General features: G+C 46.7%; 1 protein-coding gene across 2 annotated transcripts in view; it reads left to right on the plus strand.

The window, feature by feature from the left end:
- Positions 1-14,811, plus strand: part of LOC144601978 (FYVE, RhoGEF and PH domain-containing protein 3-like) — a 143,149-nt gene that overhangs the window by 110,960 nt on the left and 17,378 nt on the right. For both annotated transcript variants that reach the window (XM_078414654.1, XM_078414655.1), the window contains exons 7-14: positions 1,286-1,442; positions 3,373-3,511; positions 7,955-8,013; positions 12,064-12,210; positions 13,112-13,204; positions 13,371-13,450; positions 13,636-13,666; positions 13,763-13,867. In XM_078414654.1, the coding sequence (XP_078270780.1) occupies positions 1,286-1,442; positions 3,373-3,511; positions 7,955-8,013; positions 12,064-12,210; positions 13,112-13,204; positions 13,371-13,450; positions 13,636-13,666; positions 13,763-13,867 (811 nt within the window). The remainder of the gene's footprint in view (positions 1-1,285; positions 1,443-3,372; positions 3,512-7,954; positions 8,014-12,063; positions 12,211-13,111; positions 13,205-13,370; positions 13,451-13,635; positions 13,667-13,762; positions 13,868-14,811) is intronic.

Genomic DNA, 14,811 nt, shown 5'->3' on the forward strand with positions numbered 1-14,811 from the left:
CACAGCCAACAGTGGACCATCGAGCTGTCATCTCAGGGGCTTGCCTTTGTTGAATGAGATAGAAAACAAGGTCTTATTATCAATTATATGTTTGAAGTTCTGTAATGAAGCAGGAAGTGCTGGAGATGTTCAGCAGGTCAGGCAGCATCTGTGGTGAGAGCAACAGAATCAGTGTTTCAGATTGGTGATCTCTCGTAGAAAGGAACCCACTAAGTATTTCCAGTGTAGTCTGCTTTTTGGGCAGATTTCCAGCATCTGCCCTCAGTTACTGTGGTCCCAGCATCTGCCCTCAGTTACAGTGGTCCCAGCATCTGCCCTCTGTTACTGTGGTCCCAGCATCTGCCCTCTGTTACAGTGGTCCCAGCATCCCCCCTCTGTTACTGTGGTCCCAGCATCTCCCCTCTGTTACTGTGGTCCCAGCATCCCCCCTCTGTTACTGTGGTCCCAGCATCTCCCCTCTGTTACTGTGGTCCCAGCATCCCCCCACTGTTACTGTGGTCCCAGCATCTACTCTGTTACTGTAGTCCCAACTGAGTCGGTGTTTGGATTTCCACAGGCGTGCACAGCAGATTTGGTTTCAGATCTGCAATATAACTATGGTGAGAACTGACAGACTGTAGTCACTGCAGCCAGACCATCCAGGAGAAGATGTTGCTGCAGGTTTCTGCTCTTGGTTAAGTCGGACCGCGACAGATTCTCAAGGTTGTGAGGTGCTGTGTTACGGGGAGATAAAGGAATAAAGGTGGGCATCTTGGTGACCTTCCAGCTCACCTACTTGTGGCACTGATAGAAAATTATTCTTGCTCAGTCTCACAATGATATCTCTTCACAGTGTCAAGTTTATGGAACCATTATATACCCACCAGAAAATTGCGGACTGAAGCAATAAAGTCGTGTTGGTCGATGCAAGTCTTGTTGGTCGATGCTAGTCTTGTTGGTCGATGCGTCGTTGATTCTTCCAGCCTGGAACTCATAGGATCATGTCAAGTCAAGTTTATTTGTCACATACAAATACAAGATGTGCAGTGAAATGAAAGTGGCAATGCCTGCAGATTGTGCAAAATATTAACAATTACAGCGTTAAAATTAAAGTTAATACAGAAAAAAAAATTAGTCCCTGGAGATATAATAGTTAACAGTCCTGATGGCCTGTGGGAAGAAACTCCGTCTCATCCTCTCCGTTTTCACAGCGTGACAGCGGAGGCGTTTGCCTGACTGTAGCATCTGGAACAGTCCGTTACTGGGGTGGTAAACTGTGATAATTTTATTTTTCTGTTAATCACAGGGATAAAAACCCTCGAATAGGCGATATTCTCCAGAAACTTGCTCCGTTCTTAAAGATGTATGGGGAATATGTCAAGAACTTTGACCGTGCCATGGATCTGGTGAACTCCTGGGTACAGCGATCGTCTCAGTTTAAATCCATCATTCAAGATATTCAGGTGAGTTTTCCACACAATGTAGGACATACTTAATGTTTGTCTAGCTTTTCATTTATAGAAGATAGACACAAAAAGCTGGAATAACTCAGCGGGTCAGACAGCATCTCTGGAGAAAAGGAATAGGTGACGTTTCGGGTCTAGACCCTTCTTCAGACCGGGAGTCATGGGAAAGGAAAACGAGAGATATAGACGGTGATGTAGAGATATATAGAACAAATGAATGAAAGATGTGCTAAAAAGTAATGATGATGAAGGAAACTGGCCATTGCTGGATGTGTGCTAGGTGGGAACATGTACATTTATACAGTCCCAGAGATACATCCCAGACACAGGATTCTTGACCCACTGTCTTAGACAACCACCAGCCACTCATTTATGCTCTTCCTACATTAATTCCATTTTTTAATTAAAGTTATTCGAGTAAGAACCAGAGTTGCTGGAAAATCCCAGCAGGTAGGGCAGCTTCATTGTGAGGAGAAACTATATTGTTGCAGGCAAAGACCATCATCAGAAACACGAGTACTGATAACTTCTGCAGATTAGACCAGCAGTCCGACTTCCGATAAAGGTATTCGACATGAAACGTTAAATCTCCACAGACGCTGATGGACTGCTGAGTCTTTCTGCCATTTTTCAGTTTCTATTTCAGATTTTCAGAAGCTGCATTTTTTACACTTCACTTTCGCCTGTACTTTTTAAATAAAATGTGACCACATACTGACAATAATGTGTGATCATAGAGATGCTTCAAATGAAAGCAAAGTTTGCTTCAATTACCTTGTTATTTCAGGCCCTTTCTGAGAGATCTTGGTGTAGATGTGAACGAAACTAACCTAAACTGTGTACACTCGCGTGTGTACGAAACTAAACTAAACTGTGTACACTCACGTGTGTACGAAACTAAGCTAGGATGTGTACACTCACGTGTGTACTAAACTGAACTGGGATGTGTACACTCCCAGAGCAGTATCTGTGCCCTCCAGTGCAGATCCCAGAGCAGTATCTGAGCCCTCCAGTACAGGATCCCAGAGCAGTATCTGCGCCCTCCAGTACAGGATCCCAGAGCAGTATCTGCGCCCTCCAGTGCTGATCCCAGAGCAGTATCTGCGCTCTCCAGTACAGGATCCCAGAGCAGTATCTGCGCCCTCCAGTGCCGATCCCAGAGCAGTATCTGAGCCCTCCAGTGCAGGATCTCAGAGCAGTATCCGCGCCCTCCAGTGCAGATCCCAGAGCAGTATCTGCACCCTCCAGTACAGGATTCCAGAGCAGTATCTGAGCCCTCGAGTGCAGATCCCAGAGCAGTATCTGAGCCCTCCAGTGCAGGATCCCAGAGCAGTATCTGCGCCCTCCAGTGCAGATCCCAGAGCAGTATCTGTGCCCTCCAGTGCAGGATCCCATGACTGCGGCTTCAGGCAGGGCAGTGCACTGACGTTCACCAGCAACAGGGCAGCGTGGGGAATGGATGGCCACCAACTCCTCACATTCCCCGTCTCAGCTGAGAGAAGAGTAAAGAAACAGCATCAAAGCAGAGCAATTCTGCACGGGGGCTTGGAAGGAAATTCCAGAAAGATCTCAACATCTGTCTGCTTTACAAATCTAGCTGTGGAGCCAGAGGGTTAGACGTAAATATCCAGGCACAAGAAACTGCAGATGTTGGTTCACAACAAAAAAACAGAGTGCCTGAGTAACTCAGCGGGTCAGGCAGCATCTGTGGAGAACATGGATAGGTGATGTTTCCGACCTGAAATGTCACCTATACATGTTCTCCAGAGTTGCTGCCTGACCCGCTGAGTTACTCCAACACTTGGTGTCTTTAGAAGTAAACGTCCAGCGTGACTAAAGTGCAAAGATCTATCCTGGTGAAGTTACGAGTTACACCTTGATTGAGTGGGATGCTGGTTTGCTGATGGCTTTGTGTAACTGTTGACAGAAGCAGGATGTGTGTGGGAACCTGACCCTGCAGCACCACATGCTGGAGCCGGTGCAGCGAATCCCTCGCTACGAGATGCTGCTGAAGGATTACCTGAAGAAACTGCCCGAGGATTCCCTGGACCGGAAAGATGCTGAGAGTAAGAGAAACGACTTCTGCAAAGTGAAGCTTCATATGAATGTTACTTAGATGAATCAGTCTTGATATTGTGCCTGGGGTTGCAACTGCAAATATCATATTCCAGAAACTCTTTTGGGAACTATTGTTTAAAATGTTTAAATGGGTTTCTTGTAAATTTGTTCTGATCACTGAATTAAGTTGGTGCTTCATGGAATCCAGGAAGTGAAGGGATACACGTTGCCTGGGTGTTGTGGGGAGGTGCCTGCTGTCTGATGTCAGATACAAGACGTTGCTTGATAGAGATCAGTTGCAGATGTGGGCAGACGAATGGCAGATGGAGTTTAATCCGAGCAATTGCGAGGTGTTGCACTTTGTGAGATCCAATGTAGGGTGAATAGACAATAGACAATAGGTGCAGGAGTAGGCCATTCAGCCCTTCGAGCCAGCACCGCCATTCAATGCGATCATGGCTGATCACTCTCAATCAGTACCCCGTTCCTGCCTTCTCCCCATACCCCCTCACTCCGCTATCCTTAAGAGCTCCATCCAGCTCTCTCTTGAAAGCATCCAACGAACTGGCCTCCACTGCCTTCTGAGGCAGAGAATTCCACACCTTCACCACTCTCTGACTGAAAAAGTTCTTCCTCATCATCGTGAAGGTAGACGGTTCATGACAAAACCCTGAGCATCGATGTACTGAGGGATCACAGCTCCCTGAGAGTGGCAACATAAGTAGATAGTGGTAAAGAAGTCAAAGGGTGTGTTTGCCCTCACTGGTCGGGCCATTGAGTGTAGGAGTCAGGAAATCAAGATGCAGCTTTATAGGACTAGTTTGGCCACACTTGGAATATTGTGTGCAGTTCTGGTCACTCACTTTGCAGCAAGTATGTTGTGGTTATGGGGAAGATGTTTACCAGAGTACTGCCTGCATTACAGGGCATTAACTTGAAGCAGAGTTTAGACAAACTTGTATTGTTTTTTCCAGAGCATCAGAGGTTGAGGGGTGTCCTGCCAGATGTGTTTGACGTTGTGAGAGGCATAAATAATGTACACGGTTACAACCTTTTTCCCAGGGTGAAAATTTCAAAGATTGGAAGACATAGATTTAAGGTCAGAGAGGCAAAATGTAAAGGAGATGTATGGAGCAAGTTTTTTACACAGAGGATGGTGGGTGTCCGGAATGCATTGCCAGGGGTGGTGGTGGAGGCAGATACCATAGTCATAAGGTCATAAGGAATAGTAGAATTGGGCCATTCAGCCTACCAAGTCTACTCTGCTATTCAATCACGGCTGATCTATCTCTCCCTCCTAACCCCATTCTCCTGCCTTCTCCCCATAACCTCTGACACCTGTGATAATCAAGAATCTATCTATCTCTGCCTTAAAAATATCCACTGACTTGGCCTCCACAGCCTTCTGTGACAAAGAGTTCCACAGATTCACCCTCTGACTAAAGAAATTTCTCCTCATCTCCTTCCTAATAGAACGTCCTTTTATTGTGAGGCCGTGCCCTCTGGTCCTAGACTCTCCCACTAGTGGAAACATCCTCTCCACCTCCACTCTATCCAGGCCTTTCACTATTCTGTACGTTTCAATGAGGTCCCCCCTCATTCTTCTAAACTCCAGCGAGTACAGGCCCAGTGCTGACAAACGCTCATCATAGGTTAACCCACTCATTCCTGGGATCATTCTTGTAATGTTGTGATAGTGGTGTTTAAGAAGGTTTTAGATTTGCACATGGATATGCAGGGATTGGAGGGATATGGATCACGTGCAGGTAGAGGAGATTAGTTTAACCTGGCATCATGTTCAGCACGGACATTGTGGGCCGAAGGGCCTGTTCCTGTGCTGTACTGCTCTGTGTTCTTAGTGCAACAACCAAGATGCAGATACGATCGGTGGCAGAAGAGATGAATTGCATGAACATTAGCCAATAACTGGGGCACATTGATTACCGAGAGTGACTGATCATTCCCATGGCAACGTTCTTCACTGGTCCAGGGAGGCCAGGAATTGGTTCTGAAACTCCTGCTGATCATAAATAATCATAATGGGATCCCTGTAAGCAAGATTGGTGTTAGGTTTTATATGAATGCATATTCTGCTAGATAGAAATGTCAGGCAGAAAGATCACTGGCAGGTGGCAATTATTAATTGAAAACCTAATTCATTTTGTTAAAACCAATAAACATTACTATAGAATGAAAAGTATATAATTGGGATAAATAAATGAAAAGATGTGAGGAAATAATGGCACCAAACAGTGAATGTTCCCTCAGGTAAAGGAATGGAGCTGGTGAGAGAAAGTGAATGCTGAAGCTGTGTGAGCTGTGCACACAGGGTCGTTCTGTGTCATTAGTGTTGACAGGTTGGGAGAGTGGGGATCTGACGGGGAGAGTGGGGATCTGATGAGGAGAGTGGGTTAAATAATGAATCAGTTGTGCACGGGGATGGGAATAGGCAGGTAAAAATATAATGTGGCAATTAGGCTGTGTGTGTTATGAATGGGAAGTACACGTGAAATGTTGGTGAACAAAATATAAATCCAGTGTTTGATATTTAGTTTGTAATAAATAACTGGAGTTTTGAAGATCTTATTTGTAAACTTGCTTTTCTTTTTCTTGACCTTCATTGTTCACCTGCTGTTGAAATGAGAAGCTCGTCGTGTGATTTTTGGGGACAAGTCATTCAGCTCATTACCTAAAGCAGGGCCTCCAAACCTGTCAGCATGAGGGCCTCCAAACCTGTCAGCATGAGGGCCTCCAAACCTGTCAGCATGAGGGCCTCCAAACCTGTCAGCATGAGGGCCTCCAAACCTGTCAGCATGAGGGCCTCCAAACCTGTCAGCATGAGGGCCTCCAAACCTGTCAGCATGAGGGCCTCCAAACCTGTCAGCATGAGGGCCTCCAAACCTGTCAGCATGAGGGCCTCCAAACCTGTCAGCATGAGGGCCTCCAAACCTGTCAGCATGAGGGCCTCCAAACCTGTCAGCATGAGGGCCTCCAAACCTGTCAGCATGAGGGCCTCCAAACCTGTCAGCATGAGGGCCCCATTATATACGTGGCACATCTCGTGGTGGGCCGGATGTGGCCCGCGGGCCATAGTTTGGAGATCCCTGGCCTAAAGCAATGCATTAACTAGTTGGTGCAGGACAACAGGCAATTGGACAAAATCTCAGCCATGGGTAATCAAACTGAATACCCCACAATTCCCCATAAATACCTTCTTAAATATCCCAAAGATTTTGCTCCAGTCTGTTTTAATGTCCTCTCCTATTCTTGATCATTGTGTTGAAAAGGAGCAAGAATGCCAATGGCTCGATGTGTCTTTGGACGAGTTAGATTCTAGATCCTCTGTCCTCTACTCCAGTGGCTGCTCACTCTCAGTTGTGTATCTTGTCCAAATTGTTCTGTAGTTCTGGAACTGATTCTGTTCATCCCACTGCATTCCTCCTGTGATGTGTGGTTGTGGGTTTGGCAGGCAAGCGATCAACCACTGAATAAACGAGGCAAAGGTCTGAGCTGAAATGATCAGTTTGGGTGTGGGCAGAGGTTGGAGATGCGATGAGTGCAATAAGTTATTAGATAATGCTAAAAGGGATATAATATTTGTTTCTAAATCATCAGAGGAAATATGAACATGAGCCTGCCAATTATCAGGAAGAGAATGGACATTGATCACAGTAACTCCTAAACAAGGATGTAAAAGCTGGATGATTATAATATTGTCCATGGTTGTGAACTCTCTTATCTTGAGTCTGATCTCCTTCAATAATCTTCTCCCTCCCTGCAGCACCACTTAATATCTCGTCTACACCTCGTGTAAGATGCTTCCTGAATAAACCATTCCACCAGTGCTGAGGATATAGACCTGTGTGTGAGATGGATGGGTCGATGATTTACACAATAGACAATAGACAATAGGTGCAGGAGTAGGCCATTCAACCCTTCGAGCCTGTACGCACCGCCATTCAATGCGATCATGGCTGATCACTCTCAATCAGTACCCCGTTCCTGCCTTCTCCCCATACCCCCTCACTCCCCTATCCTTAAGATCTCTATCCAGCTCTCTCTTGAAAGCATCCAACGAACTGGCCTCCACTGCCTTCTGAGGCAGAGAATTCCACACCTTCACCACTCTCTGACTGAAAAAGTTCTTCCTCATCTCCGTTCTAAATGGCCTACCCCTTATTCTTAAACTGTGGCCCCTTGTTCTGGACTCCCCCAACATTGGGAACATGTTTCCTGCCTCTAATGTGTCCAATCCCCTAATTATCTTATATGTTTCAATAAGATCCCCCCTCATCCTTCTAAATCCCAGTGTATACAAGCCCAATCGCTCCAGCCTTTCAACATTTGGGTAAGAAGAAGGGGGAAACGGTTCAAAATGGGGTTTCTGAACCACAAATCTTTATGTATTCTGTGGATTTTAATGACTAAATAGATTTTGTTTTAAATTTTAGAATCGTTGGAGCTAATTTCAACTGCAGCGAACCATTCCAACGTGGCCATCAGGAAAATGGTGAGAAGATGCAATGATTTGCCCAGACTTGTCGTGATTTGCACTGCCCAATGAATGCAGTGGAAATGCAACTGTCTGCTCAACATTGTTCATGCACTTTATGGCCCAAATATATTTACAAATTTATCACAATTGTCATTTTGATATAAAGAACAAAATCAATTTGAAGCAACATTTATTAAGAACTTAGTTTCCATTTTTACATGAGCCTCGTGTGGCTACACATCCCATTCATAGGAATCAGTGATCAGACATCAGTGGGCAGTGGGCAGTCATCAGTGGGCAGTCATCAGGGGGTAGTCATCAGTGGGCAGTGGGCAGTCATCAGTGGGCAGTCATCAGTGGGCAGTGGGCAGTCATCAGTGGGCAGTGGGCAGTCATCAGTGGGCAGTGGGCAGTCATCAGGGGGTAGTCATCAGTGGGCAGTCATCAGTGGGCAGTGGGCAGTCATCAGTGGGCAGTGGGCAGTCATCAGTGGGCAGGGGGTAGTCATCAGTGGGCAGTGGGCAGTCATCAGTGGGCAGGGGGCAGTGGGCAGGGGGCAGTGGGCAGGCACATTCCAATAGGATGCTCACTACCAAGGGAGTGTTTGATCACATTCCCTGAACTGTCCACAGCCTCCAATGTTGTTGACCTGTGACTGGGACCACATCCATCATCTGGGTCTGGATTGTACAATCACATGGTGACAGTCCAGGTATTTCTTCTATCTCAGGCCAGAAAACAATGTTTCTCTTCCCCAGTCCCACCAACCCTGCCTTGTACAAAAGGACACAAAGTGCTGGAGTAACTCAGCGGGTCAGGCAGCATCTGTGGAGTACATGGATAGGTGACGTTTCAGGTGGGGACCCTTCTTCAGACAGTGACAGTGACCATCCCACACCTGCCCTCTACAGCCCTGTAGTAGCCAGCATCCCATCCGTCTCACAGCCATTTTTAGACATTTCCTTCCCCTCGCTCTGTGGCCAAATCCAGGACCAGGAAACCGTTGCTACATCCTGCTGATGCAACCCATTATTGGCACGGGTCATATTTTCCATCAGCAGAGCAGCAGATTACTGTCAATCGTTGCACTGTTAAATCAGGAGCAACATAAAGACAAAGGGTGGTAAATTATTCATGTTCAGGAGTGAACAGCTGTGTTTAATCATCGTGTCCCTTCCCAATCCAACATTCTGGGTTATTTTGGCGATGCAGTCAATGATCTGAGGAGTTTTTTAGTTTTAGTTTTCTCATTCAGAGTAGCCTGAAATGTAAGAGATTGTGGACGATAGTTTCTGTAAAACTTCAAAACAAAGAAATCAAACAAAATACCTGGATTCACATGAACTAAAACAGCTCGTTCTCATCTCGCCCACAGCTCACAATGGCCCGTTTCCTTTATCATCATTACTTTTTTTACATATCTTTAATTTATTTGTTCGATATCACCGTCTATATATATCTCTAATTTCCCTTTCCCCTGACTCTCAGTCTGAAGAAAGGTGTCGACCCGAAATGCCACCCATTCCTTTTCACCAGAGATGCTGCCTGACCTGCTGAGTTACTCCAGCACTCTATCCATGTTCTCCAGAGATGCTGCCTGACCCGCTGAGTTACTCCAGCACTCTGTGAAACATCACCTATCCATGTTCACCACAGATGCTGCCTGACCCGCTGAGTTACTCCAGCATTTTGTGTCTATCTCTGAACTAAAATAAAGTTCTTTCTGAAGAGGCTGTAACGTTATGACATTGCACCCGAAGGCTCATTGTGTGTCTTTATAAATAGTGACAGTGAACATCAGATGATAAACATTTGTATTCCTTGATTCCTGCAGTACAGAACTCATTCCTGCAGTACAGAACTCATCACTGACCTTTATATTTGCATTTTACTCCCCGTATCTATCAATAATTCAGGGCTAGAAACGGTGACGATGATGAAATCATTTCTATAATTCCCCCAAATTAATCCCCTTTGGGATGTAGGATGAGAATAGGTAAGGCCAGGCCTGATTATAAATTCAACGTCATGAACAGTCTGTTCAGGATATCCCACAATATTTGGCATCTTCCGGAAGCAGGGCACGGTGGTGCAGCGGTAGAGTTGCAGCCGCACAGCGGCAGAAACCCAGGTTCGATCCTGACTACGGGTACTGTCTGTACGGAGTTTGTACGTTCATCCCGTGACCGCGTGGGTTTTCTCCGGGTGCTCCGGTTTCCTCCCACACTCCAAAGACGTGCGGGTTTGTAGTTTAATTGGCTTGGTTTAAATGTAACTTGTCCCCAGTTACCTGGTCTACCAACACCATCACCACAGTGAAGAAGGCACAGCAGAGACTCCACTTCCTGAGGATCCTCAGGAAAACCAACCTGCAGGAGAAGCTCACGATGTCCTTCTATCGCTGCTCCATCGAGAGTGTGCTGGCATACTGTATAACCACATGGTATGCCAGCTGCTCAGAAAAGGACAGGAAGGCCCTTCAGATGGTCATCACGACGGCCCAGAAGATCATCGGCTGCTCACTGCCCTCCCTGGAGCACCTGTTCAGCCTACGCTGCCTCAGTAGAGCAGGCAAAATAATAAAAGATCCATCCCACCCCGACCACCGTCTGTTTGTTCATCTGCCCTCTGGTCGACGTTTCAGGTCGATCAAATCCCGAACAAACAGACTTAAGAACAGTTTTTACCCCAGGGCCATACGAGAACTGAACACTACCTTCTGCACTAGGCAACACTGTTAAAACTTTTGTACTTAATATAATTGTATTTATTTGTTTTTGCATTTATTGCATATATGTTTTTACGCACCGTCAGGATTGGCTATTTTTTAATTTCGTTGTACTCGTTGCAATGACAATAAATGAATATTATTATATTATTATTATTATTAGTTAGTGTGTGTGGCGTAGTGCTGGTGTACAGGGTGAGCTGCTGTGGGGTGAAGGGCCTGTTTCCACGCTGTGTCTAAACATGCGGTGTGTTTGTTTCCCTCTGAGAGTCGCTGGCATTGTGAGCATCTGTGTGGGGGCTGCAGATTTTGCCACAGGTGGCACGGGTGGAGATTGAGGGGTAGTTATTGCCATCCCATTCTGCTCTCAGTTCCTGGTCTCCCTGCAGTAAATGTTAGTCAGTGTGGACTGTAACCATGAGGGTGGCCAGCAGGTGGTGATGTTGCAGTATTATCACACTAGTGATGGGTTAGGGTTAAGAGAGATGTGAAGGTACTCGACATCGATGTGGAGTCCTGGGAGAGCCTTGCAGCTGACCGCACGAGGTGGAGAGGTACCCTGAACCAACACCTCTAAACGGGGGAAGAGACACTGATGAACGCAGCGGCAGACAAGCGAGCACGCAGAAAGGAGCGCAGCAACTTCAACAGACCAGAGACCACACACAAACGTGACCTTTGTGACAGAGACTGTCACTCCCACATTGGTCTCTTCGGCCACAAGTCACGCTGTTGTAGTCGAGGTGTGGAGCAAGCAGCCAACTAGGATGCAGCACCCATGGTCAGCCATGACCGAGGGGGCCTAAGACAATGGGTTAGGGTTAGGGCCAAGGAGGTGAGGGGGTGATGCTGCAACCTTGGCAAGTACCTGTGGGGTGGATTGTAGTGCAGTGGAGAAAGCATCAGCCGAGTGTGCTGAACAATACACAGAGTGCAGGAGTAACTCAGCGGGTCAGGCAGTATCTGTGGAGAACATGGATAGGTGACGTTTCACAGAGTGCTGGAGCAACTCAACGGGTCAGGCAGCATTTGTGGAGAACATGGATAGGTGACGTTTCTGGTCGGGACCCTTCCCCAGACTAGTCCCTAGTTTGTCCTGGGGTGGAATTGAGCGTCAGTAGTTAGGACTGAAGTCACGCACGCATGTGGAGAGCGGTCCATCAGCAGCTGACCACCGTGGAGATGATGGAAAGGGCAATAACATCAGCGGTGAGTCGCTCGTGGATACTGAGCCAGGGACGTGGTCAAGTGGCCGGAGAGTCGCAGGTCCAGCTGAGTTTCTGCTCACCAGTCATCGGGAGGCTTTGTCAAGATATTAAACTGTCTTTATTCTGCAGGAAAAGATGAATAAGCTGCTGGAAGTTTATGAAAGGCTTGGTGGTGAAGCGGACATTGTCAACCCAGCTAACGAGCTTATTAAAGAGGGCCACATCCAGAAGCTCTCGGCCAAGAATGGTTCGGCTCAAGACCGATACCTGTTTCTGGTAAGCGACCAAAACCATTACCCGGTTTGTAACAAGTATCAGTATTTGTTTTCCCCTCCCCACACGTTTCAGCAGCTAAATTCCAAGCCTTTGTCAAGGGTCCCCACCAGTGGACCACACACACCAGATGTGGACCACACACACCAGATGTGGACCACACACACCAGATGTGGGGAAGGAGCTGTCTTGTCCCAGGCCCAGTGGTTTTGTGACAACCTCAGTGACTTCTCCCTGACTCTGGGCAGCCGCAACACGACACGGACAGTTGTCAAACACAACTTGGTGGCTTTATTTCCCATTTTCCACTGAGAACATAGTTTGTTATCCTTCCTGCCTTGCTGTTAATTTGTTATCAGCAAATACCATATTGCATTTGAAGGAAGCAAAAGGAAAGGTAGGTTTTTCTGAGCTCCTCTTCACCTACACAATGTCACCACATACATCGGTGAAACAGGGTCTGCTGACAGACCACCAGCAAGGTGACTGCAATCTTTCCATCACTGCAGCTAAACCTGTTCAAGTGCCGATTGACTTACCAGACCATGTCTGACTCTGTTTGACAGAACTAACACAAAGTGTGTTTCTTAAAAAATGTGCAATTGCATTACGTACAAGTATAAAATCACAGACGTAAGCAGTTCAAAAGAATGTTGTTATTTAATTTTGTAACAGTTTGATTATGGCTTTTGCAATTACGTTTATGAGGAAATAGCTGAATATTGAGACTCTTTCAGTGATTTATTGAACTGTTATTATCCCCCATCAATTACAATCTTGAATAGAAATTAGACCTTGTTTTGATTCATTGTTGGATACGTGTTGTGCGGTGCCCAGAGGTCATACATCGTTACTGGATTAGAACGGACGGGCGCACGTTAAAATGAAGTGTTTTTATTTTCAGTTCAACAACATGATCCTGTACTGTGTGCCAAAGCTTCGACTAATGGGGCAGAAGTTCAGTGTCAGGGAAAGGATTGACATCGCTGGAATGCAGGTTTGTCACCTTTTAGAGTCATACAGTGACTCAGCACGGAAACAGGCCCTTCGGCCCAACGTGTCCCAGCTACACTGCCCGCGTTTGGCCCGGGAAAATTGTGATTTTCTTCCAAAATATTTTGCAGAACACGTGATTGATGCTTGGAATAATTTAATCTCTTCAGGTCCAAGAAAAGGTGAAATCGAACGTGACACACACATTTACGATCGTGGGGAAGCAACGGTCCTTGGAACTCCAGGCCAGGTTACTGCTGCAAGCCTTTCTATCATTGCCCTCTTTCTGATTAAACTTTCTGTTCACTTTGTACAACAAACGTGATTTGGAAATTTATGAAAGGAAGTTTTTCAATGCTTTGTTGAAAGTAAGAATTTAAACAAAATAGACACAACTATCAAGATAATTAATTCTGTAAAATGTGAATTTTTCAGGACTGAGGAAGAGAGGAAGGATTGGTTTCAGGTAGGGAACATTCACTGAAAGATCACGTTACTGTTTCGTATTCCATCAATTCTCGTGATTGTCAACTGCCATAAAAACAGTCTTTTATTTAATTAGGTTATCCACGCTACAATTGAAAAGCACAAGCAGAACAGTGAGACTTTCAACAAGGCTTTTAATAGTTCGTTTTCAAGGGATGAAGAAAGTGCTCCAGATTCCCCCGTAAGTAGAACAGCTGATCGGTACGCAATGTATCTGCCCAGTCCACAGCCAGACAATGAAACAGCTGATTGGGAGCTCATTCTGAGATCAAGTTCACCTGTAATGGAGCCTGCAGTCCACTGAATCTCCCGCGGTCAATTGTGGACAAATAATTAGTTTAGTTAAATGATACAGCATGGAAACTTGCCCTTCGGCCCACCGAGTCCACGCCGACCATCGATCACCCACTCATACGAGTTCTACATTGTCCCACTTTCTCATCCACTCCCTACACACGAGGGGCAATTTAGAGGCCAACTAGCCCACAAACCCACACGTCAATCCGCCAACTAGCCCACAAACCCACTCGTCAGTCCGCCAACTAGCCCACAAACCCACACAGTCACAGGGAGAACGTGCAAACTCCACACAGACAGCAGCTGAGGCCAGCATTGAACTCTGGTCTCTGGCGCTGTGAGGCAGTGGCTCTGCTTGCTGTGCTAATGTGCCTGGAGTTTTCAATTACGAGTTGTGTACACAAATCTAAATGTGAATGGATAAGAGGCGACTCTAGATGCAAGAAGATGTATCAATCTATTCCCTCATTCAGTATTCTGTTGTTTCTGCTTTCACCCCTCGCCCAGCCTGCGTGCTCACAGGTGGGTGGGTCTCACAGGTGGGTGGGTCTCACAGGTGGGTGGGTCTCACAGGTGGGTGGGTCTCACAGGTGGGTGGGTCTCACAGGTGGGTCGGTCTCACAGGTGGGTGGGTCTCAGGGCCTTGCACCCCTCGCCCAGCCTGCGTGCTCACAGGTGGGTCGGTCTCACAGGTGGGTCGGTCTCACAGGTGGGTCGGTCTCAGGGCCTTGCACCCCTCGCCCAGCCTGCGTGCTTACAGGTGGGTGGGTCGGTCTCAGGGCCTTGCAAGGCAGACCCAGTCGGTGCCTTGTCAAATGGTGGGAGGAT

Source organism: Rhinoraja longicauda, chromosome 17, assembly GCF_053455715.1.
Source record: "Rhinoraja longicauda isolate Sanriku21f chromosome 17, sRhiLon1.1, whole genome shotgun sequence".
In the NCBI taxonomy this organism is placed as follows: Eukaryota; Metazoa; Chordata; class Chondrichthyes; order Rajiformes; family Arhynchobatidae; genus Rhinoraja; species Rhinoraja longicauda.